The sequence below is a fragment of the Balaenoptera physalus genome (genome assembly GCF_965194825.1).
Source record: "Balaenoptera physalus genome assembly, chromosome: 13".
Lineage (NCBI taxonomy): Eukaryota > Metazoa > Chordata > Mammalia > Artiodactyla > Balaenopteridae > Balaenoptera > Balaenoptera physalus.
This window is the reverse complement of record NC_138892.1, coordinates 20,264,673-20,290,057: the sequence shown is the minus strand read 5'-3', so window position 1 is coordinate 20,290,057 and position 25,385 is coordinate 20,264,673. Positions and strand designations below refer to the sequence as shown.

General features: G+C 41.3%; 1 protein-coding gene across 9 annotated transcripts in view; it reads right to left on the bottom strand.

Annotated features, from left to right (window-relative positions):
* The window catches only part of GNPTAB (N-acetylglucosamine-1-phosphate transferase subunits alpha and beta), an 81,964-nt gene that overhangs the window by 24,396 nt on the left and 32,183 nt on the right, over positions 1 to 25,385 (bottom strand). For 7 of the 9 annotated variants that reach the window (XM_082419307.1, XM_082419308.1, XM_082419310.1 and 4 more), the window contains 6 exons: positions 23,499 to 23,618; positions 22,384 to 22,425; positions 19,145 to 19,350; positions 5,355 to 5,419; positions 4,951 to 5,085; positions 310 to 471 (listed from right to left, as the gene is read on the bottom strand). In XM_082419307.1, coding sequence (XP_082275433.1) covers positions 310 to 471; positions 4,951 to 5,085; positions 5,355 to 5,419; positions 19,145 to 19,350; positions 22,384 to 22,425; positions 23,499 to 23,618 — 730 coding nt within the window. Of the gene's footprint in view, positions 1 to 309; positions 472 to 4,950; positions 5,086 to 5,354; positions 5,420 to 6,246; positions 6,299 to 19,144; positions 19,351 to 22,383; positions 22,426 to 23,498; positions 23,619 to 25,385 lie in introns of those variants that run through there. The other 2 variants (XM_082419314.1, XM_082419315.1) reach the window with 2 other exon arrangements.

Here is a 25,385-nt window from a genome sequence, read left to right as displayed (position 1 = left end):
GCGCCAGCAAACTTCCAAAGACCGTGTCCAGCTTTTAAACATTGCAAAAAATGCAAAACACTCAGCATATTTAAAACAACAAAACAAAAACAGCATTTCTTTCACACATTTTTTGAAGAAAAATTTCTTGGATCTGATTCTAGGTCACTTCGATTAGTATTAACCAATGGCGGTGACTGGAAAATTAGAGAAGTGCCAATCAAGTCACCTCTCTGTAAGCCCTCTTCCTTCTTCTAATATAGTGACTCATAAATCTTTAATAATCAAAACCCTCAATTCAGGTCCTAAAACAATCTCTGCATCCCTTACCTGGCTGATGGCACTCAGATCCCATAATAAATATGCAGGACTTATGGTCAGTTCCTTTCCATTAATGGTCATATTCTTCTTCGTCTGCTTATTCAGTTCTTGGAAATCTTTGGGGTTATTCAACTTTAGAAGTGCTACGCTGGCCTCTGAATACAACTGCAACTATAAAATAACAAGAGGGTTACATGTGGAAAAACTGAACAACAAAGAAGAGACACCTTAAACTTCCCAGTTTGATCCTTGATCTTTAAATACATACAATACTACATATATATACTACATATTGTGTACTCTACTATATGTTATATATTGTACATATTAAATGTATATCACATACATTTAAAAGATTAAAAGTTTCACATACATGTATGAAATAGTAAGCCAGTATCACCAAACACAGAAGACCTAAACAGGCCAGACACATTTCCCAAATGATGCAATCGACCAAGTATTTAGAAACAAGAGGGAGTCAGGGGCTTTGGCAAATGGGACATCTCAGGCCCCATCTGAAAACTGCAGCCACTAGTCAATAGTGACAAAGGCTGCCAGATCTCTGGAGAGGCCAGAATCCCCAGTGTTACATGAAATCTCCTGGTTTTCAATGGTAGCGCAAATATTTTTGATTGGCATGCATTCAAACAAAACACACCTGGTCACCAGTTTGTGACCTCTGTTCTAGAGTATTACCCATCTGCCTACACTGGGGAAAGCCCTGCAAGGTAACTTCGCTGAACACTGGTGGAGAGCATACCTGCCAGCAGGTGTCTAACAGCTCTCGTGCCCACACCTACGACGGGTGTCCTGGCAGGGCTGCTTGAAGTGCTTCCACAGGAAAACCACCTTGAGAGGCAACGTTTTCAAAGCAACCATAAATCCAGGAGGGAACATCACAAGCACCAACATGTCTTACAGGCAGGCTTCCCCACCTTGACCAGAGCCCGCACCACCCTTGGTACGTTTTTTGTTTCAACTCTGTATCATACAATTTCCTGTGAAAAGAGGCTTTCAGAGCTTAAAAAGCAGGGAGAGGGTTGAAATCCAGTCATCTAGAACAGCAACATCCTTCTGCTGAATTGGCTCTTCTAATAGGGCCAATTTCTTTCTTAATTTTTTAGCCTTCTTTCTTAATTTATAAAACAGAGCAAACAAATTACTTTGGGCTCATTCTGGTCTCTTGTATATGCTACATGACTATATTTAGCTCATCTTGCAAAGCTTCCTGAGTTTATATAGGCCAAAAGTAGAGTTTATGTAGGCCCCTTTTTATTATGTAGGCATTAACTCTTACTGCAAATTGTGTGTGTGTGTGTGTGTGTGTGTGTGTGTGTGCATGCACACGTGTTGTCTTCCTGACTGATTACTTTCTCTCACCTTAACAGTGCCTGGTATACACAAAGCACTCACCCAAGGTCAGCTCTCACTGCCGTCACTATTCTGCCTCGCTATGTAGGGGACGGATGGGAGGCGGGCCACACAGGGCAAACATTCTGTCTGTTCTATCTGGGTCCCTAACAGTCTCGCTGCCCTCCCCCAGCCTCTCCTCCCACAGAACCTTGGAGGGCTCCCTGGAGTGCAAAAATCACTACTCTAGGATAAATAAATGTAGTACTTTAATATCCTAATTTAATTTTAAATTTATTCGGAAAATACCCTTATCTTAATTAATCTCTTCTATCCAAGCTGCTTTTATTCTAGAAAACTATTTTGAAATTTCAGACATTTTCCTAAAGTGATCACTAGGGCACAAGATGAGTAGGCAGCACCTGTCCTGAGATGCTCACAGCCCGGCCAGGGTCTCTGGAACAGAACTGAGTGCTAGGTGGCTTGGGGTCCACAGGCCTTGGCAAAGGCCCCCTGGAGGAGCCTGGGAGGGCACAGAGGTTCAGCTGTTCAGGTCCTGAAGCCCAATGTCTAACGGCCCTCCCTCCCACATGCCACAAAGCACCTCCAATGTAACACCCCAAACTGAGCTCTCAGTGTCCTTCTGAAAATCTCACTTCTCCCATGAAGCTCTGAGTGTGGTTAATGCCACCACATCCATCTTCACTGGTCACATCCACTTCCTCTTTCATTTCCCCTTCCATCTCCTCCAGTAGCTAGTAAGTCACCAGGTCGTGCTGAAGGTTTCTCTCAGATGGTTCTGGAACCACTCTCATCACTGGCACCACTGCCAAGGCACTTGTGGAACCTGAGTGTCTTGCTGGGCTACGGCAGCAGTGGCTGAACTGGCTTTCCTGCCTCCGGCTTCTTGTTTAATGTCTACCTGCTACACCTTCCCCTCCCGTGTTCTGTAGAACTGAACCGGTCCTCCTGCTCAAGATGCTCTCTGCCTCCAGGATAAAGTCCGGGCTCCTCACCAGGGGATCTTTCTCAATCTGGCCTCAGCCTAACTTCCCAGTCTCAGCATCAGGAAAATCCCCACCTGGGCTCTGGTCTCTGGAACAGCTGCCTTGGTTCTCTGAAAAGGCCATTTACTTGCAAGCCCCTAGCCCTCTGCTCAAGCTGTTCCCTCCTCTCAGAAAGGTCTTTCCCACTGGCTTCTCTGCTGGAAGAACGGCTGTTCTGTGCACGGCCCCAGCCAAAATGTTTCCTATTCTGCAAAGCCGTCTTTGCCTGCAGTACAGCCGAAGCCCACATGTTCTCCCAGCACTTTGTATGAACACCTTGTTTGGAAGCGATCACACCCAAACACTAAGTGATTTTAGTCACTCAGTTATCCTTAGCACAGTCCCTGGCACAACAGCAGGTGTTTAATCAACGCTCACTAAAGGGACTGGGAACCCAATGACTGGAAACTTCATTCTCAGGGTGCCCATGACAGAACCAGGAAGTGGGACCCAAGGAAAGAGAGTCCCTTGGAGAACCAGGCTTGAATACTGACACTCTCCTTCTGTGCTTCCTCTTTCTCATTTTCTCTCTAGCCTCCAAAAATCAGAAGTCCTCATCCCTGAAGCCAATCGCAGGTGCTGGCATTGTGACAATGAGCTGCAATGCACATTGTGAATAATTGGCTGTACCCCCCAGGAGGTGCCGGCCTCCACAAAGACAAGTCTGGGGAATCCAGATCAACCTCCAACCGGGTGAATGACGGAGGAGGGGGCGTCCCCATGTACCGAGCCTGGTGGTGCTACTGCCCAATTCAAGTTCCTGCGCCCCCAGCGTCTCCTGGCACACACCACTCCACACTGCCCAAAAACTAGTTTGCTGCAGGGTGACCACGACTTGGGCTGGCGATCTTTGGCAGGACACGCCCACCTAGCAGCAGATGCGCTGGTCAAAAGTACAGATACGCATATGTCTGTAACTGTGGAACCAACAGCTAGGAAGCCAAGAAGCCAAATACACATTGGCTGAAATGAATGCTAATCTATGGTTTATCTGCCCAAATCCATACTAAAAATAATCCAGGGAAGGAGGAATATAATATCTATTTTAAAATAACTGCAGATTAAGGAATAACTCAACCCTAATCTAGCCGGGCATCACCATACTTCCAGGTACCATAAAGAAAGTTATGGAGGAAAATATGAAGAAAAGAAAAAGCATAAATGTCATTCATATTACCATGGTATTTACAAAGGTAATACAATGTATCTTAAAACAGTGAAACACTTAAGGGGAAAAGGAAACAAGTTAAAGAGAACTTTGACCAGCAGAGAGAAAACATGGTCCAGACATGAACTAAATAACCGCCCCTCCCCGAGTCACAGCTCTCCCTGCCACTACCTCCACCTCCATCCTTTCACCTCCCAACTGTTAAATGACATCAAGAGGAGAAGGAACTGAGAAGCAGGAAGCTAAACACAGTGGCAGAATTTAAAGAACATTTTTTTGTAAAATCAAGAAAAGCAGAGCCTAACAAATTCTGAGCCAAGAACTTTATGCCCTCTAGTCTGAGAGAAGAAACATTCACGTTTTACAACCTGGACTGTTTCTAACAGAATAGCAGGCATCTTGGCATAAGGTCAAAAGGAAAGTACACCCACACGGACTGTGCCCTACATGAATCAGACAGATGGCTCTGAGAACAAGAAATGTTATGGAAAGACATGTCACCATCTCCAAAGTCAACTCACGAATGGCCTCGGTGGTCAAGCGTGAAGAGTTAATAAGTATAAATACTAAATACGTTAGTTGCTCAACTAGCTATTAATGAATGAAGGTTTCACATTATCAAATGTTCCAAAAATCTGAAGCATCCCCCCTCTGTGGGTGGAAGCTCTTCATAAGTCTACAGGAGCCTGTGTGTACCTACCACCACATGCCTGATTTCCCCCCATCCTCTCCTTCCATGCTTCCACTGCCATCAGGGCTTTTGTCTGCTTTGTCCACTGCTACATTCTCAGCAGCTAGAACAGCACCTGACACACAGTAGAAGCTCATTTGTTAAACAAATGAATCCTGCTTCTGTCTGGGAAACCAACAAACCAAGTTAAGACTCAGAATTTTGCCCAAATAAAGAGTAAAAAGGGAGGATCTTCTACAAATAAAGAGCTGTCTTCGTGACAACATTGTGACAGAATTGAGACCCTCTTTGCTTCTTATGATTGTCGGCTATACTATAACAAAGGGGGCCACAGAGAAGAGGCACGCATGAAATGGGATGTGCTATGCTAATTGCTCTATTTTCTATGCTCTTACCAGTTTTATTTTAGAAGAAAGATTTTCTGGCAATTTTGTTTTCAGTTGATTTGTTTCCTTGAATGTAGGTGGAAATCCACTCAGGAAAGCCAAATCTTGCATTAGCACTAACCCAGGGACTTCCTTATCTGTTGTCTAAAATAAAAAGGGGAAAAACACAACTCAGTTTCCACATCATAAGGCTGGTGAAAACTTACAGCTGAGAAAACTAGTAAATATCTATTGCATCACACAAGCTTCAAAATAAGAATATTACAATTATTTAAATCGATATTCACTAGTACTAGAAAGCTAGGCTTAGAGGAAAAGTAAACATTAAAAAGCCTCTCAAAGTAAAACAGCTTTATTTCTCATACTTTTATTCTAATCTACTGCAAAAATACAGTTAATTTAAAGTAACATACCAAATAGCCCCTCCAAACTGTCTGTCTGCTGTTTCCTTTAAAAATTCCAGTGTGGGCATCTTCAACTACAATAGAGAATACAATAAACAAGCATGTTTTTAATGAATACTTAACTATGATGTCTGGCAGGACACTGTACAAGGCATTCTGAAAGCTGTTAAACCAGTATAATACATGGTCTCAAAGAAAAGGTAGTTGGGGGAGACAAAATTAACCCATCTAACAAAAGGGGAACAAATGTAATTGCTGTACAATTAAGCGTTAAATTTTGCAATACTGAAGGAGAGACTCGTGTGGGCAGAAGAAATGTAGAAAGCAAACATCAAACATCGACATGTGTAATTTAAAAAACAAAACTGTTTGACCAGAGTAAAATATCTGGGAGTGGTAGGTACTAGGAAAAAAAGGGCAACCAGAAGGGAGCCTTGAAAGCAAGGCCAGTGGCATTTAGATTAACGGCGGGGAGCCACTTAGGACTCTCCTAAGGTTCCTCCAGAGTCACAGTGAATTCCTAAGATTCATCAGGTAATGTGATTAGAGCAGGTTAAGTTGGCGGTGAGGAGGGTGATGACACAGCCCTACTGGGACAGAGTTCTAAAGTGATGGGAACAAATGAGATCAGCAAACCTGCTGACATTCGGGGACCGTGGAAAACAGGAGAGGTTGGAAGGCTGCAATTCTGATCCTCAAAATGGGCACAGAAAGCAGGGTCTGCAGATTATAGCCTGCAAGGTGGGTGCTGATCCTGAGCAAGAGTCTCAAACGTATCAGAAAAATACAGTTGGTGAGCACTGGAGAAAAGAAAGTCTTCACAATATACTGTTTATCTTTAAAGAAAGTACTGAGCACTTAGAGCATGAGTTCATTATGGGTAAATTTATCAGATACACACCTCACTCTGCCTCCGTCTGTCTGTCTGTCTCTCCCCATTGATATGGTGGATTCTATACTGGTAAATCAGACAATTCAAATAGATGAGCAATATGTATTTGTACATAATCTCAGGAAGGTAGCTAAACAACACATGGCATCTTTGTGGATTTCACGGAGACCAGATCTCAAGTTAGGCGGATTATAACCAATTCTGATCAGAGGGTGTAAAATGGTAAAAGCCACAATCAACCTAGAGGGGGGTTCTGGAGGTCTGCTATAGGTCTGCTCAACAATCCATCAAAGTTTTGGAAGATACAGAAGGCATGCTTGTGAAACGTGTGGGCTTACACGGAGCCGACAGAGAAGCTACTATCATGGGTAACAGACTAAGGGTTCCCCAAAGTCCTTGACTGTTTGGAGCAGTCAGTCAAATCTAGCAAAATAAAGTCTCCTACAAACAAAGGTAAGATCTTTAACTTGGCAACAAACCAAGTAAAAATTAAAAGGAGTACTTGAAAAAAAAAGTTTTTTTAATAAATAAAAGGGGTATTTGAGCATTAGCACATGTAAGATTTTAAAAAAGACTTAGGAGTTTTAGCAGCCAGTGAGTTCAGTATGAGTCAGTAATGCTCAGGCCATACTGAGTTTCCATCCCAATGTTGTGCTTTTAAGCAGAAGAAGAGGGCTTAGAGTAAGAAGGGTGACATTCCCCAATACCAACCCATCAGGAAACCCTGTTGAGCTGACCTTCAAAGTGTCCTGAGTCCAACCACTTCTCACCACCACTCTGATCCAAGCCCCCTTCCTTCTTGCCTGAATTATTACAAGCTTTGCCCCTCCTCAGTCTATTCCCACCACAGCAGCCAGACTGATCCTTCTGGAACGTAAGTCACATCACATTACTCCTCTACTCAAACCCTCCAATGATTGATTCCTCACCGCACTGTGACTGGAAGCTGAAGCCCGTTGTGGTTACTGAGGCCTATACCATTTGGTCCCTGTGACTTCTCTGGGCTCATCTCTTGGCCTCTGCCCCTTGGTTCACTCTATTCCAGCCATACTGGCCTCGCTGCTCTTCTTCAAACATGTCAGACACCCTCCTGCCTCAGGGCCTTTGCACTGGCTATTCCACTTACCTTATATATAAGGAATATATGGAGAATCACTCCTTCCCACATATTCATGTTGCTGGCTCTCTCACCTCCTTTAAATTTTCACTCAAAAATCACCTTCTTGGGGAGTCTGCCCTACCACTCAATTTCCCCTGCTCAATTTTTCTCTACAGCATTTATCTCCTACAAACTATATAATTTACTTGTATGTTGTATCAATTGTCTGGCTCCCTCTGCCACGATGTAAATTTCTTTTTTAATTTATTTATTTTTTAAATTTTTGGCTGCGTTGGGTCTTTGTTGCTGTGTGCAGGCTTTCTCTGGTTGCAGCGAGCGGAGGCTACTCTTCGTTGCAGTGCACAGGCTTCTCATTGCAGTGGCTTCTCTTGCTGTGGAGCACAGGCTCTAGGCATGTGGGCTTCAGTAGTTGTGGCACGCGGGCTCACTAATTGTGGCATGCGAGCTCTAGAGCACAGGCTCAGTAGTTTTGGCGCACAGGCTTAGTTGCTCCGTGGCATGTGGGATCTTCCCAGGCCAGGGCTCGAACCCATGTTCCCTGCATTGGCAGGTGGATTCTTAACCACTGCACCACCAGGGAAGCCCCCCAAGATGTAAGTTTGATGAGGGCAGAGATTTCTGTCCATCTGCTCACTGCTGCATCTTCAGCACTGAGAATAGTACCTGGCACATAGTATGCACTCAATAAACACTTCACGAATGAAGAGTCCCGATCTCTTTGAAGACTGAACCACACTGAAACAGAATGTTCAATTCCAGTTGAAACACTTTTAAAGTGATAGAAACTAAAGCTCATTCTGAGAAGAGCAAACTACGGTGCAGACAAGCCCCTAAGAGACAGCTAAAGGAAGAAGGAGAAACGTCACACAGGAAAGGGATTACATTAGTTCTGTAGGATCCCAGTGGGTATAAATTTAATCAGTGTGAGAGAGCTGTAAGGAGGCACTTTGTAATTCCTTGTAAAAGTCAATGTAGTCCAGAGGTAAAATCAAGTGTCACAGGAGGAAATTCATTTCCTAAACATCAAAGGGATAAGCTTGACTGGAAAAACCATTTTGCTGAGGAGACGCAGGCCCCGGCCACAGGGCGGGATGGTTGACTGCAGGAGGACTGTCCAGTCGGCAGACACAAGGGAAGTGGAAGGGTAACCGGGAGAGGGGCAGAAATGACACATTTGAGAAGGAAAAAAATCAACAGATCTCAATGATTAACTGGAAAGAGGTTAAATGAGATTTTTTTAAAATGCCAAACATGGCTAAAATTTTTTAATCTAGATAAGGGTTTGGCAGTCCATGGTCTAAAATCTAGCCACTGCTGGATTTAGTATGGCCCCAAGCTAAACACAATTTTTTTTTTTTTTTAAAGGCTCTGGTTTTGTTTTTTGTTTTTTTATTTTATTATTTATTTTTGGCTGTACTGGGTCTCTGTTGCTGCACCCTGGCTTTTCTCTAGTTGAGGCGAGCAGGGGCCACTCTTTGCTGCGGTGCACTGGCTTCTCATTGCGGTAGCCTCCCTTGTTGCGGAGCGCCGGCTCTAGAGCGCAGGCTCAGGAGTTGTAGCGCCCAGGCTTAGTTGCTCTGTGTCATGTGGGATCTTCCCGGACCAGCACTCAAACCCGTGTCCCCTGCATTGGCAGGCGGATTCTTAACCACTGCGCCACCAGGGAAGCCCTAAACACAATTTTGACATTTTAAAATGGTTAAATGTTTATACAAATACCTACATAATATCTGCCATTTTGCCTCTGGGCCCACAAGGCCTAAAATATTTACTACCTGGTCCTTTAACAAAGAATTTTGTGATCCTGGATCTCAAAAACTAAGGATGATAAAGAGTGAGTTTGTGGCCCACTAAAAATGGAAGCTCCATGAAGGCAGGAATGTGCCTTTTTTTTTCTCTGCTGTTTGCCTAGAACAACAACCAACTCAGAGCAGGGGCTCGACAAATCTTTACTGAATGAATCAACATAATAGTAGGATAGTCAAATAAAAACACAAGTGGAAATTCAAAAACAGCGTTTAGAAGACTGTCGTTTAACACAAATTTTACTTACAACAAAATTTATAATCTTTTATGTCTCCGATATGTTATAAAATTAGTAGCGATAAACCCAAGATTCTCTCCATAGACGTTATAACTGAGTTATAACTGCTAACATAATGTCATTCTTTTTTCTCTTAAGGTGAAGTGTTATCAGAGTACCTTAATTTAAGGAAACCTCAATTTAAAAAACAAAGCTAATGGGAGAGGAACCAAGAAGGCGGAGTAGAAGGATGTGCTCTCACTTCCTCTTGTGAGAACACGAGAATCACAGCTAGCTACTGGACAATCATCGACAGGAAGACACTGGAACTCACCAAAATAGATACCCCACATCCAAAGACAAAGGAGAAGCCACAATGAGACGGTAGGAGGGGCGCAATCACAGTAAAATCAAATCCCATAACTGCTGGGTGGGTGACCCACAGACTGGAGAACACTTATACCACAGAAGTCCACCCACTGGAGTGAAGGTCCTGAGCCCCACATCAGGCTTCCCAACCTGGGGGTCTGGCAACAGGGGGAGGAATTCCTAGAGAATCAGACTGTGAAGCCTAGTGGGAATTGACTGCAGGACTTCAACAGGACTGGGGGAAACAGAGACCCCACTCTTGGAGGGCACACACAAAGTAGTGTGCTCATCGGGACCCAGAGGAGGAAGCAGTGACCCCACGGGAGACTGAACCAGACCTACCTGCTAGTGTTGGAGGGTCTCCTGCAGAGGCGGGGGGGCGGTGGCTGTGGCTCACCATGGGGACAAGGACACTGACAGCAGAAGTTCTGGGAAGTACTCCTTGGCCTGAGCCCTCCCACAGTCTGTCATTAGCCCCACCAAAGAGCCCAGGTAGTCTCCAGTGTTGGGTTGCCTCAGGCCAAACAACCAACAGGGAGGAAACCCAGCCCCACCCATCAGCAGTCAAGTGGATTAAAGTTTTACTGAGCTCTGCCCACCAGAGCAACAGTCAGCTCTACCCACCACCAGTCCCTCCCATCAAGCCTCTTGATAGCCTCATCCACCAGAGGGCAGAGAGCAGAAGCAAGAAGAACTATAATCCTGCAGCCTGTGGAACAAAAACCACATTCACAGTAAGACAGACAAGATGAAAACTCAGAGGGCTATGTACCAGATGAAGGAACAAGATAAAATCCCAGAAAAACAACTAAATGAAGTGGAGATAGGCAACCTTCCAGAAAAAGAATTCAGAATAATGATAGTGAAGATGATCCAGGACCTCGGAAAAAGAATGGAGGCAAAGATCGAGAAGATGCAAGAAATGTTTAACAAAGACCTAGAAGAATTAAAGAACAAACAAACAGAGATGAACAATAGAATGACTGAAATGAAAAATACACTAGAAGGAATCAATAGCAGAATAACTGAGGCAGAAGAACGGATAAGTGACCTGGAAGACAGAATGGTGGAATTCACTGCTGCAGAACAGAATAAAGAAAAAAGAATGAAAAGAAATGAAGACAGCCTAAGAGACCTCTGGGACAACATTAAATGCAACAACATTTGCATTATAGGTGTCCCAGAAGGAGAAGAGAGAGAGAAAGGACCCGAGAAAATATTTGAAGAGATTATAGTCGAAAACTTCCCTAACATGGGAAAGGAAATAGCCACCCAAGTCCAGGAAGCACAGCGAGTCCCATACAGGATAAACCCAAGGAGAAACACGCCGAGACACATAGTAATCAAATTGGCAAACATTAAAGACAAAGAAAAATTATTGAAAGCAGCAAGGGAAAAACGACAAATAACATACAAGGGAACTCCCATAAGGTTAACAGCTGATTTCTCAGCAGAAACTCTACAAGCCAGAAGAGAGTGCAATGATATACTTAAAGTGATGAAAGGGAAGAACCTACAACCAAGATTACTCTACCCGGCAAGGATATCATTCAGATTCAATGGAGAAATCAAAAGCTTTACAGACAAGCAAAAGCTAAGAGAATACAGCACCACCAAACCAGCTCTACAACAAATGCTAAAGGAACTTCTCTAAGTGGGAAACACAAGAGAAGAAAAGGACCTACAAAAACAAACCCAAAACAATTAAGAAAATAGTCATAGGAATATACATTATCAATAATTACCTTAAACGTGAATGGATTAAATGCTCCAACCAAAAGACACAGGCTTGCTGAATGGATACAAAAACAAGATCCATCTATATGCTGTCTACAAGAGACCCACTTCAGACCTAGGGACACATACAGACTGAAAGTGAGGGGATGGAAAAAGATATTCCATGCAAATGGAAATCAAAAGAAAGCTGGAGTAGCAATACTCATATCAGATAAAATAGACTTTAAAATAAAGAATGTTACAAGAGACAAGGAAGGACACTACATAATGATCAAGGGATCAATCCAAGAAGAAGATAGAACAATTATAAATATATATGCACCCAACATAGGAGCACCTCAATACATAAGGCAACGGCTAACAGCTATAAAAGAGGAAATCGACAGTAACACAATAATAGTGGGGGACTTTAACACCTCACTTACACCAGTGGACAGATCATCCAAAGTGAAAATAAATAAGGAAACAGAAGCTTTAAATGACACAATAGACCAGACAGATTTAATTGATATTTATAGGACATTCCATCCAAAAACAGCAGATTACACTTTCTTCTCAAGTGCGCACGGAACATTCTCCAGGATAGATCACATCTTGGGTCACATATCAAGCCTTAGTAAATTTAAGAAAACTGAAATCATATCAAGCATCTTTTCTGACCACAACGCTATGAGATTAGAAGTGAATTACAGGGGGAAAAAGCGTAAAAAACAAGAACACATGGAGGCTAAACAATATGTTACTAAATAACCAAGAGATCACTGAAGAAATCAAAGAGGAAATCAAAAACTACCTAGAGACAAATGACAATGAAAATATGACGATCCAAAACCTATGCGATGCAGCAAAAGCAGTTCTAAAAGGGAAGTTTATAGCTATACAAGCCTACCTCAAGAAACAAGCTCACCTTACACCTAAAGGAACTAGAGAAAGAAGAACAAACAAAACCCAAAGTTAGCAGAAGGAAAGAAATCATAAAGATCAGACCAGAAATAAATGAAGTAGAAACAAAGAAAACAATAGCAAAGATCAATAAAACTAAAAGCTGGTTCTTTGAGAAGATAAACAAAATTAATAAACCATTAGCCAGACTCATCAAGAAAAAGAGGGAGAGGACTCAAATCAATAAACTTAGAAATGAAAAAGGAAAAGGTACAACAGACACTGCAGAAATACAAAGCATCCTAAGAGACTACTATAAGCAACTCTATGCCAATAAAATGGACAACCTGGAAGAAATGGACAAATTCTTAGAAAGGTATAACATTCCAAGACTGAACCAGGAAGAAATAGAAAATATGAAAAGAACAATCACAAGTAATGAAATTGAAACAGTGATTAAAAATCTTCCAACAAACCAAAGTCCAGGACCAGATGGCTTCACAGGTGAATTCTATGAAACATTCAGAGAAGAGCTAACACCCATCCTTCTCAAACTCTTCCAAAAAATTGCAGAGGAAGGAACACTCCCAAACTCATTCTACAAGGCCACCATCACCCTGATACCAAAACCAGACAAAGATACTACAAAAAAAGAAAATTACAGACCAATATCACTGATGAATATAGATGCAAAAATCCTCAACAAAATACTAGCAAACAGAATCCATCAACACAGTAAAAGGATTATACACCATGATCAAGTGGCATTTATCCCAGGGATGCAAGGATTCTTCAGTATACACAAATCAATCAGTGTGATGCACCATATTAACAAACTGAAAAATAAAAACCATATGATAATCTCAGTAGATGCAGAAAAAGCTTTTGACAAAATTCAACACCTTTTATGACAAAAACTCTCCAGAAAGTGGGCATAGAGGGAACCTACCTCAACATAATAAAGGCCATATATGACAAACCCACAGCAAACATCATTCTCAATGGTGAAAAACTGAAAGCATTTCCTCTAAGATCAGGAACAAGACAAGGATGTCCACTCTCACCACTATTATTCAACATAGTTTTGGAAGTCCTAGCCACAGCAATCAGAGAAGAAAAAGAAATAAAAGGAATACAAATTGCAAAAGAAGACATAAAACTGTCACTGTAAGCATATGACATGATACTATACATAGAGAATCCTAAAAATGCCACCAGAAAACTACTAGAGCTAATCAATGAATTTGGTAAAGTTGCAGGATACAAAATTAATGCACAGAAATCTCTTGCATTCCTATACACTAATGATGAAAAATTTGAAAGAGAAATTATGGAAACACTCCCGTTTACCATTGCAACAAAAAGAATAAACCTACATAAGGGGCTTCCCTGGTGGCGCAGTGGTTGAGAGTCTGCCTGCCAATGCAGGGGACACGGGTTTGAGCCCTGGTCTGGGAGGATCCCACATGCCGCGGAGCAACTAGGCCCGTGAGCCACAATTACTGAGCCTGCACGTCTGGAGCCTGTGCCCCACAACAGGAGGGGCCACGATAGTGAGAGGCCCGCGCACCGCGATGAAGAGTGGCCCCCGCTTGCCACAACTGGAGAAAGCCCTCGCACAGAAACGAAGACCCAACACAGCCATAAATAAATAAAAATTAAAAAAAAAAAAACCTACATAGGGAGACAAAAGACCTGTATGCAGAAAACTATAAGACACTGATGAAAGAAATTAAAGAGGATACCAACAGATGGAGAGATATACCATGTTCTTGGATTGGAAGAATCAATATTGTGAAAATGACTATACTACCCAAAGCACTCTACAGATTCAATGCAATCCCTATCAAATTACCAATAGCATTTTTTACGAAACTAGAACAAAGCATCTTAAAATTTGTATGGAGACACAAAAGACCCCAAATAGCCAAAGCAGTCTTGAGGGAAAAAAACGGAGCTGGAGGAATCAGACTCCCTGACTTCAGACAATACTACAAAGCTACAGTAATCAAGACAATATGGTACTGGCACAGAAACAGAAACATAGATTAATGGAACAAGATAGAAAGCCCAGATATAAAACCACGCACCTATAGTCAACTAATCTATGCCAAAGGAGGCAAGGATATACAGTGGAGAAAAGACAGTCTCTTCAATAAGTGGTGCTGGGAAAACTGGACAGCTACATGTAAAAGAATGAAATTAGAACACTCCCTAACACCATACACAAAAATAAACTCAAAATGGATTCAAGACCTATATGTAAGACCGGACACTATAAAACTCTTTGAGGAAAACACAGGAAGAACACTCTTTGACATAAATCACAGCAAGATCTTTTTTGATCCACCTCCTAGAGTAATGGAAATAAAAACAAAAATAAACAAATGGGACCTAATGAAACTTCAAAGCTTTTGCACAGCAAAGGAAACCATAAGACGAAAAGACAACCCTCAGAATGGGAGAAAATATTTACAAATGAATCAACTGACAAAGAATTAATCTCCAAAATATATAAACAGCTCATGTAGCTCAATATTAAAGAAACAAACAACCCAATCCTAAAATGGGCAGAAGACCTAAACAGACATTTCTCCAAAGAAGACGTACAGATGGCCAAGAAGCACATGAAAAGCTGCTCAACATCACTAATTATTAGAGAAATGCAAATCAAAACTACAATGAGGTACCACCTTACATCAGTTAGAATGGGCATCATCAGAAAATCTACAAACAACAAATGCTGGAGAGGGTGTGGAGAAAAGGGAACCCTCTTGCACTGTTGGTGGGAATGTAAATTGATACAGCCACTATGGTGAACAGTACGGAGGTTCCTTAAAAAACTAAAAATAGAATTACCATATGATCCAGCAATCCCACTACTGGGCATATACCCAGAGAAAACTATAATTCAAAAAGACACATGCACCCCAATGCACATTGCAGCACTATTTACAATAGCCAGGTCATGGAAGCAACCTAAATGCCTATCGACAGACGAATGGATAAAGAAGATCTGGTACATATATACAATGGAATATTACTCAGCCATAAAAAGGAACGAAATTAAGTCATTTGTTGAGACGCAGATGGATCTAGAAACTGTCATACAGAGTGAAGTAAGTCAGAAAGAGAAAAACAAATATCGTATATTAACGCATGTATGTGGAACTGAGAAAAATGGTACAGATGAACCGGTTTGCAGCGCAGAAGTTGAGACACAGATGCAGAGAACAAACTTATGGACACCAAGGGGGAAGCCATGGGGGGGTGAGGATGGTGGTGTGCTGAACTGGGCAATTGGGATTGACATGTATACACTGATGTGTATAAAACTGATGACTAATAAGAACCTGTTGTATAAAAAAATAAATGAAATTCAAAATTTTTTTTAAAAAAAAGAAAAAACAAAACAAACTAGTGCTCACTTTGGCAGCACATATACTAAAATTGGAACGATACAGAGAAGATTAGCATGGTCCCTGTGCAAGTATGACACGCAAATTCGTGAAGCGTTCCATATTTTTTAAACATAAACAAGACGAAAAGACAACCCTCAGAATGGGAGAAAATATTTTTAAATGAAGCAACTGACAAAGGATTAATCTCCAAAATTTACAAGCAGCTCATGCAGTTCTATATCATAAAAACAAACAACCCAATCCCAAAATGGGCAGAAGACCTATATAGACATTTCTCCAAAGAAGATATACAGATTGCCAACAAACACATGAAAGGATGCTCAACATCACTAATCATTAGAGAAATGCACATCAAAACTGCAATGAGGTATCACCTCACACCGGTCAGAATGGCCATTATCAAAAAATCTACAAACAATAAATGTTGGAGAGGGTGTGGAGAAAAGGGAACCCTCTTGCACTGTTGGTGGGAATGTAAATTGATACAGCCACTATGGAGAACAGTACGGAGGTTCCTTAAAAAACTAAAAATAAAACTTCCATACGACCCAGCAATCCCACTACTGGGCATATACCCAGAGAAAACCATAATTCAAAAAGAGTCATGTACCACAATGTTCACTGCAGCTCTATTTACAACAGCCAGCACATGGAAGCAACCTAAGTGTCCACTGACAGATGAAAAGATAAAGAAGATGTGGCACATATATACAATGGAATATTACTCAGCCATAAAAAGAAACAAAATTGAGTTATTTGTAGTGAGGTGGATGGACCCAGAGACTGTAAGACAGAGTGAAGTAAGTCAGAAAAACAAATACCGTATGCTATCACATATATATGGAATCTAAAAAAATAAAAAAGGTTCTGAAGAACCTAGGGGCAGGACAGGAATAAAGAAGCAGACGTAGAGAATGGACTTGAGGACACAGGGAGGGGGAAGGGTAAGCTGGGACAAAGTGAGAGAGTGGCATGGACATATATACACTACCAAATGTAAAACAGATAGCTAGTGGGAAGCAGCCGCATAGCACAGGGAGATCAGCTCTGTGCTTTGTGACCACCTAGAGGGGTGGGATAGGGAGGGTGGGATAGGGAGGGTGGGAGGGAGATGCAAGAGGGAGGAGATATGGGGATATATGTATATGTAAAGCTGATTCACTTTGTTAGAAAGCAGAAACTAACACACCATTGTAAAGCAATTATACTCCAATAAAGATGTTAAAAATAAAGAGAAAGAAAAAAATAAAAAAATTAAAAACAAAGTTAAATTTAGCAAAACAATAAATCATATAACTTGTTAAATTTGTCAAAAATTACCCCAGTACTTTCCCTATATATTTTCAAATATAACCTATATTTTAAAAATAAGCTAGTTAGTGCTTGCTTCAGCAGCACATATACTAAAATTGGAATGATACAGAGAAGATTAGCATGGCCCCCGCACAAGGATGACATGCAAATTCATGAAGCGTTCCATATTTTTCACTTTGTTATAAAGCAGAAACTAACACACCACTGTAAAGCAATTATACTCCAATAAAGATGTTTAAATAATAACTGTAAATAATAATGATAATAAAATAAACAGTAATTATAAGTTAAAAAAAAAAGTTAGTTATACTAAGTAGTTCAGAAACAGGTCTATAGGGTGAAGGGGAGATATCTGTGCTTAGAAAAGTTATAGTTTCCTTTCAAATGACAAATAATAAGTACCAGGAAATGAGCACTGTGTTAGACACTGTTCAGGACACAAAATGGTGAGGATAAGGTGTCTGCCCTAAAGAAATTAGATGAGGGACTTCCCTGGTGGTCCAGTGTGTAAGACTCAGCGTTCCCAATGCAGGGGGCCCGGGTTCGATCCCTGGTCACAGAACTAGATCCCACATGCATGCTGCAACTAAGAGCTCGCATGCTGCAACTGAGAAGTCTGCATGCCACAACTAAAGACCCCACATGCCGCAACAAAGATCCAACGTGCCGCAACAAAGACCCAGTGCAGCCAAAATAAATAAATAAATAATAAATAAATAAAATAAAATGTTAAAAATAAATGATGAATTAAAAAAAGAAATTAGATGAGAACACCATAAACTCCTGTGCAGTCAAAAACTAAGTTGTGAATTAGGTTACAAGTACTACAGGGATACAGAAAAATAAAATCGTGAATGTACTAGTCCAGGATCTTCATGGAGACAGAACTGGAGAGGGGGCTGGAAAGAAAAGGAGATGGGCTGGGAGAGGAAGAGGCTCAGGACAGGCAGCCCCACATCTGTGAGAAGACGCCGACGGCTGTGAGGAGATGCCAGGAGGGCAGGGATGCGAGGGCCAATGGGCAGAACCAAGGCAATTAAAGCTCCATCTAGAACACCAGCAAGAGGAGTTTGTATCCATGTGAAAAACAAATATATACTACTATTATTCTCTCCAAAGAGATAGCAACTGTAAACAAATTGGAAAACTCTGATTTTATCAGTTTCATGCTAGACAGATCAGAGAAGAACTTTAGAGGCCGGCAGAGCAGATAGGCATCTATTATTGGGGCCTGGGTGAAGAAACTCAGTCTGGTGTAGAAGAAATCTGATAAGTATGAAAGGTAAGAATCTAAGATTCTTGCAAAAAAGCAAGTCATAGGATGAGGCGGATTACTGGTTAGAGTAAGAACGGGTCAAAGATGGTTCCAAAGATTTAGGCTGGGAGGTACGACATTGAAAGAATGGGAACTTGAGAACAGGGCTGTAAAGAGAATGCGACAGTTTTCATTTTACACAAGTGAAAACAGAGCTTCCTGGGAGAGTCACTCAGTGCAGAGGAAGGATGAGACAAGAGGAAGGATGACTGAAGGAGACGCAGGCGTGGGGCTCAGCAGCTCAGTGGCCGAGGAGAGGACAGGATCTCTAAGGATGCAGGTGCAGTTCTAGGTCAAGAATTACAAGTTTAATTCTATTATCGGGCCAAATCAACTGCATAACCAGATGTTTCAGAACTTAAAGTATGAATGCTCCAAGTATGGTCAGTCCAAGCTGCAGAAAACAACATAGCTGAGGAATTTTGAAAGAAAAAAGAAAAAAAATAAAGCCTCCTGAATAACTCCCAGCCAAGAGAATACAGTAAATTTGAGTACCAGGTTTAAGGTCCTGACCACAGCACAGGAAGGCATGTGTATTACACAGAGTAAAATAGATGTAATCCCTTTCTGACAGCAGGGCTGAAATACAATGGCAGCTCCCCTTTTTACATTTTTAGTTTATCAAGCATTTCTTTAAAAGTGAACCAATTCTGTTCTATTCAAAATTTTGTTATTCCAACATCCAATGATAACATGATTTTAAAATACCCACAAGAAGATCTTACCATTCTTTGTACTGTCGAAAACAACAACTGACACATTAGTGGAAGGGTTTTTTGGTTTTGCAACGTTGAATATGTCACTGGCAGAATGAAAAGAAGGATAAAGAGATGGCAGGTCCTTCAGTGTGATGTTGGTCGGCAGAGCTGGGTCCAGGACGAGCATGGGCACCTTAATGCAGTGTGTCAGCAAACACTCCAACTGCTTCTCACTGGAAAGAGACACGAACATGCTCACAACTACATGCTTGAAAATTTAATCAACACTGAAAAGCTTGTTGGTACTACTAAATTTCACAGGTGTTTCTTCTATATTTTATTTAAAAATCATAATCTTTCAATAAACAAGGAATTTTATCACAAGAATATAAAAAGTTAGTAAGTTAGCAAGTATGGTATAAAATTATCAAGTACAACTCGAAAGATAGAGCTTTCAAACTCCTGTTAATAAAATAAGACTGCAGACTTCCCTGGTGGCTCAGGGGTTGAGAATCCGCCTGCCAGTGCAGGGGACACGGGTTCGAGTCCTGGTCCGGGAAGATCCCACATGCCACGGAGCAACTAAGCCCGTGCACCACAACTACTGACCCTGCTCTCTAGAGCCCACAAGCTGCAACTACTGAGCCCACGTGCCACAACTACCGAAACACACATGCCTAGAGCCCATGCTCCGCAACAAGAGAAGCCACCGCAATGAGAAGCCCGTGCACCGCAACCAAGGGTAGCCCCTGCTCGCCACAACTAGAAAAAGACTGCGCGCAGCAACAAAGACCCAACGCAGCCAAAAAAATATTAATTAATAATTAAATAAATTTTAAAAATAAAATAAGACTGCTACAAAATTTACTAACTCAAAGGTGTACAAGAAATCAAGCACTTCATTACTTTTTTTTTTTTAATTAATTAATTAATTTATTTATTCATGGCTGTGTTGGGTCTTCGTTTCTGTGTGAGGGCCCTCTCCAGCTGCGGCGAGCGGGGGCCACTCTTCATCGCGGTGCGCGGGCCTCTCACCGTCGCGGCCTCTCCCGCTGCGGAGCACAGGCTCCAGACGCGCAGGCTCAGTAGTTGTGGCTCACGGACCCAGCCGCTCCGCGGCATGCAGGATCCTCCCGGACCGGGGCACAAACCCGCGTCCCCTGCATCGGCAGGCGGATTCCCAACCACTGCGCCACCAGGGAAGCCCCTACTATTGTTTTAAACATTATTTGTCATTCCAGTAAAGCCCAATATCAGACAGATTAGGAAGTAGATAAATTCTGGTTAACAGAGTGTCATCTTATTAGAAACAGTTTACCAATTCCAAATAGAATACAATTAAGTACACTGAATATGACAGGACACTGAGGCAAACAAAAGCAAATGTGACAAAGTTTTATAAAGTTACATGAAATATTCCTGTCTAAACATAAGAAATACCTAGAATAAACAAATGGGCAAAGGACACAGCTAGAGAACTCAGAAGGTGGGAGCTATGACCAGTTAACAGACTATACATGAAATTGTGCAACCTCACTAATATTCAAAGAAATGCAAAAGAAAACAATGACCTTTTGTTTAACTAAATCAGCACCCCTCAAAAAATGATGATGCAATGTTAGTGCAAGTGCAGCAAGCCTATTCCTCTCAGACTCTGCGGGTATCCCTCCAGATGGGTTCCCCATTTCCTCTTTGGAAAAGCAATTACATTATCTATACATATATACTTCTTCAGACCCATGAAAACATACATACGTTTCTTCCTCAGTAGTTTATGTCCAGGAATCTAGTCCAAGTAGAAGAGAAACAAAAACAGGAAAAACAACAAACCCACACACAGAAAATGCCATAGACCCAAATATAATATCACAAAATATTTACAAAGTGAAAATATGGCAGTGCCCAACATTTAGCAAATTATAATCCAGTTACTTTATGGAATATTATATAACTATTAAAATTGATAAGAAGTATTAAGATAATTTATCAACATAGAAATGTGTATGATTATATAAAATAAAAAGTAGGATACAAAATTGCAAAGGTTATAAATTATTTACTATAAAAACATACATGAAAAGGAAATAAGAAAATGATCATAATTGTTGAGTGAGGGCCAAAGAATTATGTGAGTTTGTTCTTTTCTTTCCTCTCGACCTTTCTGTAACGTTGCATCACTGCTTTAATTTAAAAGTCATTTAAAAGTAACAGTCTTGGGGACTTCCCTGGTGGTGCAGTGGTTCAGAATCCGCCTGCCAACACAGGGGACATGGGTTTGAGCCCTGGTCCGGAAAGATCCCACATGCCGCGGAGCAACTAAGCCCGTGCGCCACAACTACTGAGCCTGGGCTCTAGAGCCCACAAGCCACAACTACTGAAGCCAGTGCACCTAGGGCCTGTGCTCTGCAACAAGAGAAGCCACAACAATGAGAAGCCCATGCACCACAATGAAGAGTAGTCCCCCGCTTGACGCAACTAGAGAAAGCCCATGCGCAGCAACGAAGACCCAATGCAGCCAAAAATAAATTAATTAATTAAAAAATAAACAAAAATAACAGTATTAGCAATAGATATTTATAAATAAATATGCATAATTAACATTAACAGATGATTCAGAAGGCACTTTTGGATCATTTCTATGAATAACTCTTCTATTTTAAGTCTAATGGTTCAGTGGGGAAGTGGCAGTTAACAGAGATTTCCGCTTGTTAGTGAGACAGTCTTGTTTTAAGGACCTATCAGAGTCAGGTATGATTCAAATCAAGACAGAGCATCTGATTCTTGTCATTGGGTTAAATCTCCTTCCCAAGTCCTTAAATATAAGACCTACAACTATGACAGCTTTTAAAGATAAGGAAATATACACTGAACATATAGTTAAACAATGGACATAGATTCTATAAATGAAAACACTGGTGTAAGTTAGACTTAAGTGAACCAAGAGAACAGCACATCAAGACAGATTAATGGAAACGACAAAGAAGAAAAACCTTACCTAACGTATCTAGAAACGATAAAGCTTTGGTTAGCTACAACCAGAATAACCAGAGTTCTCAATCAGCTGTGCCTCTGTTTTCTCATCTAATGGATGCACTTAATCTGGGGGTCAAAAACCAAAAGAAGAGGGACTGAACAGGAGCAGCAGAGTAAGTAAAAAATACTTACTCTGTTTTGTTGTGTACTCAACAAAAGCAAGGGAGAAGAACCTAGACAGTTCACCTCACTCCTTTGATTTTCATTACTGAAAGGAAAATCAAAATGCTTACCTCTTCTTAGTTGGTTCCGTTGTGTTCTTCCCAAGGATTTCTCTAGTGAAAGCAAATAGATTTCATTATATATGCATGGACTAGTGCTAGCCTTACATGTGAATGAGGGAACTTAACAACATTGATTTTCCTGCTTACTCCACGAGAACCAACCAGTAAGTTAAGAAGTACTGTACTGTGTATAACATTTAAGATGCATAATAAATTATACATTTTAATATGCTATGATCAACAAATATTATCATGTACCACCCACAGTAACCACAAAAGTTTACTTAAAATATAAGCTTTTACATTTTACTAGTAAAACATAGTTACGAGGCTATCAAAGTGATTTTCATGCACTGGGGAGGAACACAGAGACAGAGACAGAGACAAATGTGTTGCAGTATAACATGGCCAAAGACCTGCAACTAGGGTGCACCCATAACATTTACAAAGAAATGAATGGGGAAATTCTCAGTAAATACTCCTGAGGAATCAGAAGGGAAGTTACATCAGCCAGATCTCCAGCTCAGAAGGCTCTCCAGAAGCCCACTGTACTTCTCCCAGATAAAGTAAATAAGATAATCAAAATTCCATATTTAAAAAAATTACCAAGATTTTTAGTTCCATAGCATACTATTTGATATTAAAAAGGGTAACAAATATACTTTTTACTGCCTTTATCAAATGGAAAAAAACTTATGTCTGTAGGCCTGTTTTATTTTCAAGGGACTAATCCATCTTACTGTGTAGCAATTTTGCATAATAAAACCTTACTTCATGAAGCTATCACATCTGGGACTCAGACTGAATGAGTAGGAAGCCCAGGGCTCCCTTAGGTGGCTCCTCCACCTGTAGGCCCTTTGGAGACCAAGGCATCACTAGAGCACCACATTCATGAGATGGCCACCTGACAAAGTGAGGCCAAGATCTCACCAAAGTGGCCGAGTCGTCCTTGGGCGCCAAGAAACAAGGGTTGGTTGCATGACTGCCAGAATCTTGTAACGGCATGAATTTGAGATGCAGATTCTTGTTTGAATAGCAGTGTAAACATCATCTACCTTCTGAAATGTACCATTAGTTATAATTGTAGAACTTTTTGTGTTTTGTTTTCTGACAATCAGTTTTACCTCATTGCTTTCTGCTCCTCCTCCATTTGTTCTCTGACTTGCTGCAGTTCCTTCAGTAGTTCAAGATCTGTGCCATTCACCCAGGTGTAAACCACGTCGATCGGCATGGGCAGACAGAGCCTAGGGTAAAACCACAAGTCCTCCAGCTTATATGCATTTTTCCAACATACTTGGGAATAAGAGCATAACAGGGTTTAAACTCAGAGGTTATGAAAAATTCAGCGAAAAGGTAATCCAACCATGGCGTATATCACCGACTTACATGCTTCCAGACTGGGGCTGGGGCACTAATATTTACTGAGCACCTTCTCTGTGAGTTGCATTCTGCTAGACACTTTATGCAGTTTTGCATCGTCTGATCATCACAACTACCCGGCAGAGGCTGTTGTCCCTTCAGTTTTAAGGCTGTGGGGGAGGTCTTAGAAGCTCACTTTAAACTGCTACATTCTCAGTTTAGCAAGTGAGAAAGCTGGGATACAAATGCAGCCAAACATAGAAAAGAAATTAGAAGCTTAAACAAAATTACCAAAAAAAGAGTTAGCCAGCAGTCCACAATGAAGACCTGGCCCTCTTTAATGCTACAGCCTTCCCATTCCCAGCTGCCCCCAAGCCTGGCCCCTCCCCATCCTGTTTGCCCTACTCTGTTTTGTTTTGTTTTTCATAGCAATAATCACCTATTAAACAATTAACATGTTACATACACTGGTAATTCATGTCCCTCCCCAGAATGTAAGCTCCAAGGCAGCAGGAAACAGGTACCCAGAGGATTAGGATTTGTGCCTGCAACGTGAGGAACTCAATGATTTACTTGAAACACTAGCATAGAAGACCTTTCCGAACCTGCTTGATTTTTCCCTTACTATCTTACCCCCAAGGAGTCAGGCAGGCTTTTAATTCTTGAGTATCCTGTCTAAGCTCCATCTCAGTGTTTTTGTTCAGGTTTTACCCCTGCTGAAAGCTTTCTTCTCCTTTCCTTCATCAACTTACCATAATCCTACCCATCTTTCAGAGCCTGCTCCAGACCTACAACACAGGAGTTCATAGTGACATAGACATAATTTGGATAATGCTGTTTCAGGTTTGATCTTTTCCAAGAAACAGTACAGTTTTTTTGTTTTGTGGGGTTTTTTTTTTTGGGGGGGGGTTGTTTTTTTGGTTGCTGGGTTTTTTTTTCGGCCAAGGACCCAAGCTTACTCTCCTTTTGTCTTTCTCACAGGCCAGGCACAGGATCGGGCCCACGGCAGCACGAAGGGCTCCAAAGACTAACCAAAACATGACTTTCGGCCACAGGGTTAATTATCTCAGGGGAAAACAAATGCAGTTTGGTGGATAAATCTTTCAAATTATGGAAGGAAAAAAATAAAAAAACATTAAAAAAAATTAAAAAATAAATAAAAAATTAAAAAACACTTATAGCTTAAAAGAAGTAGGTGAGATGACTGGATGAAAGGAGTGCTTATCCATTTGTTGAATAAGTATTTACTGAGCACTCAGTATGTGCTAGGCACTGTTCTAGGTGCTGGGGACTCAGCAGTAAACAAAGAAAACAAAATCTATGCCTTCATGAAGCTTACATTCTAGAAAGGTGAAGACAGGAAATAAACCAAATAAGTGAAGTCAGATGATGTTCCATGTCATAAAGAAAATAAAGCAGAAAATGAGGATACACAGTATGTCTAAGTGGGGGGTCAGTTTTAAACAGGGAGAGCAGAGATGGCCTTACTGGAAGGTGGCATTTCGGCAAAGAGATGAAGGAAGTGAGGAAGCAGGCCATGTGGGCAACTGGGGAAGAAGAGCCCAGAGAAGGGAAACATCATGTGCAAATGCCCTGAGGCAGCTGCCTATCTGGCATGGTTAAGGAACTAGAGGCCAGTGTGGCAGAGACGA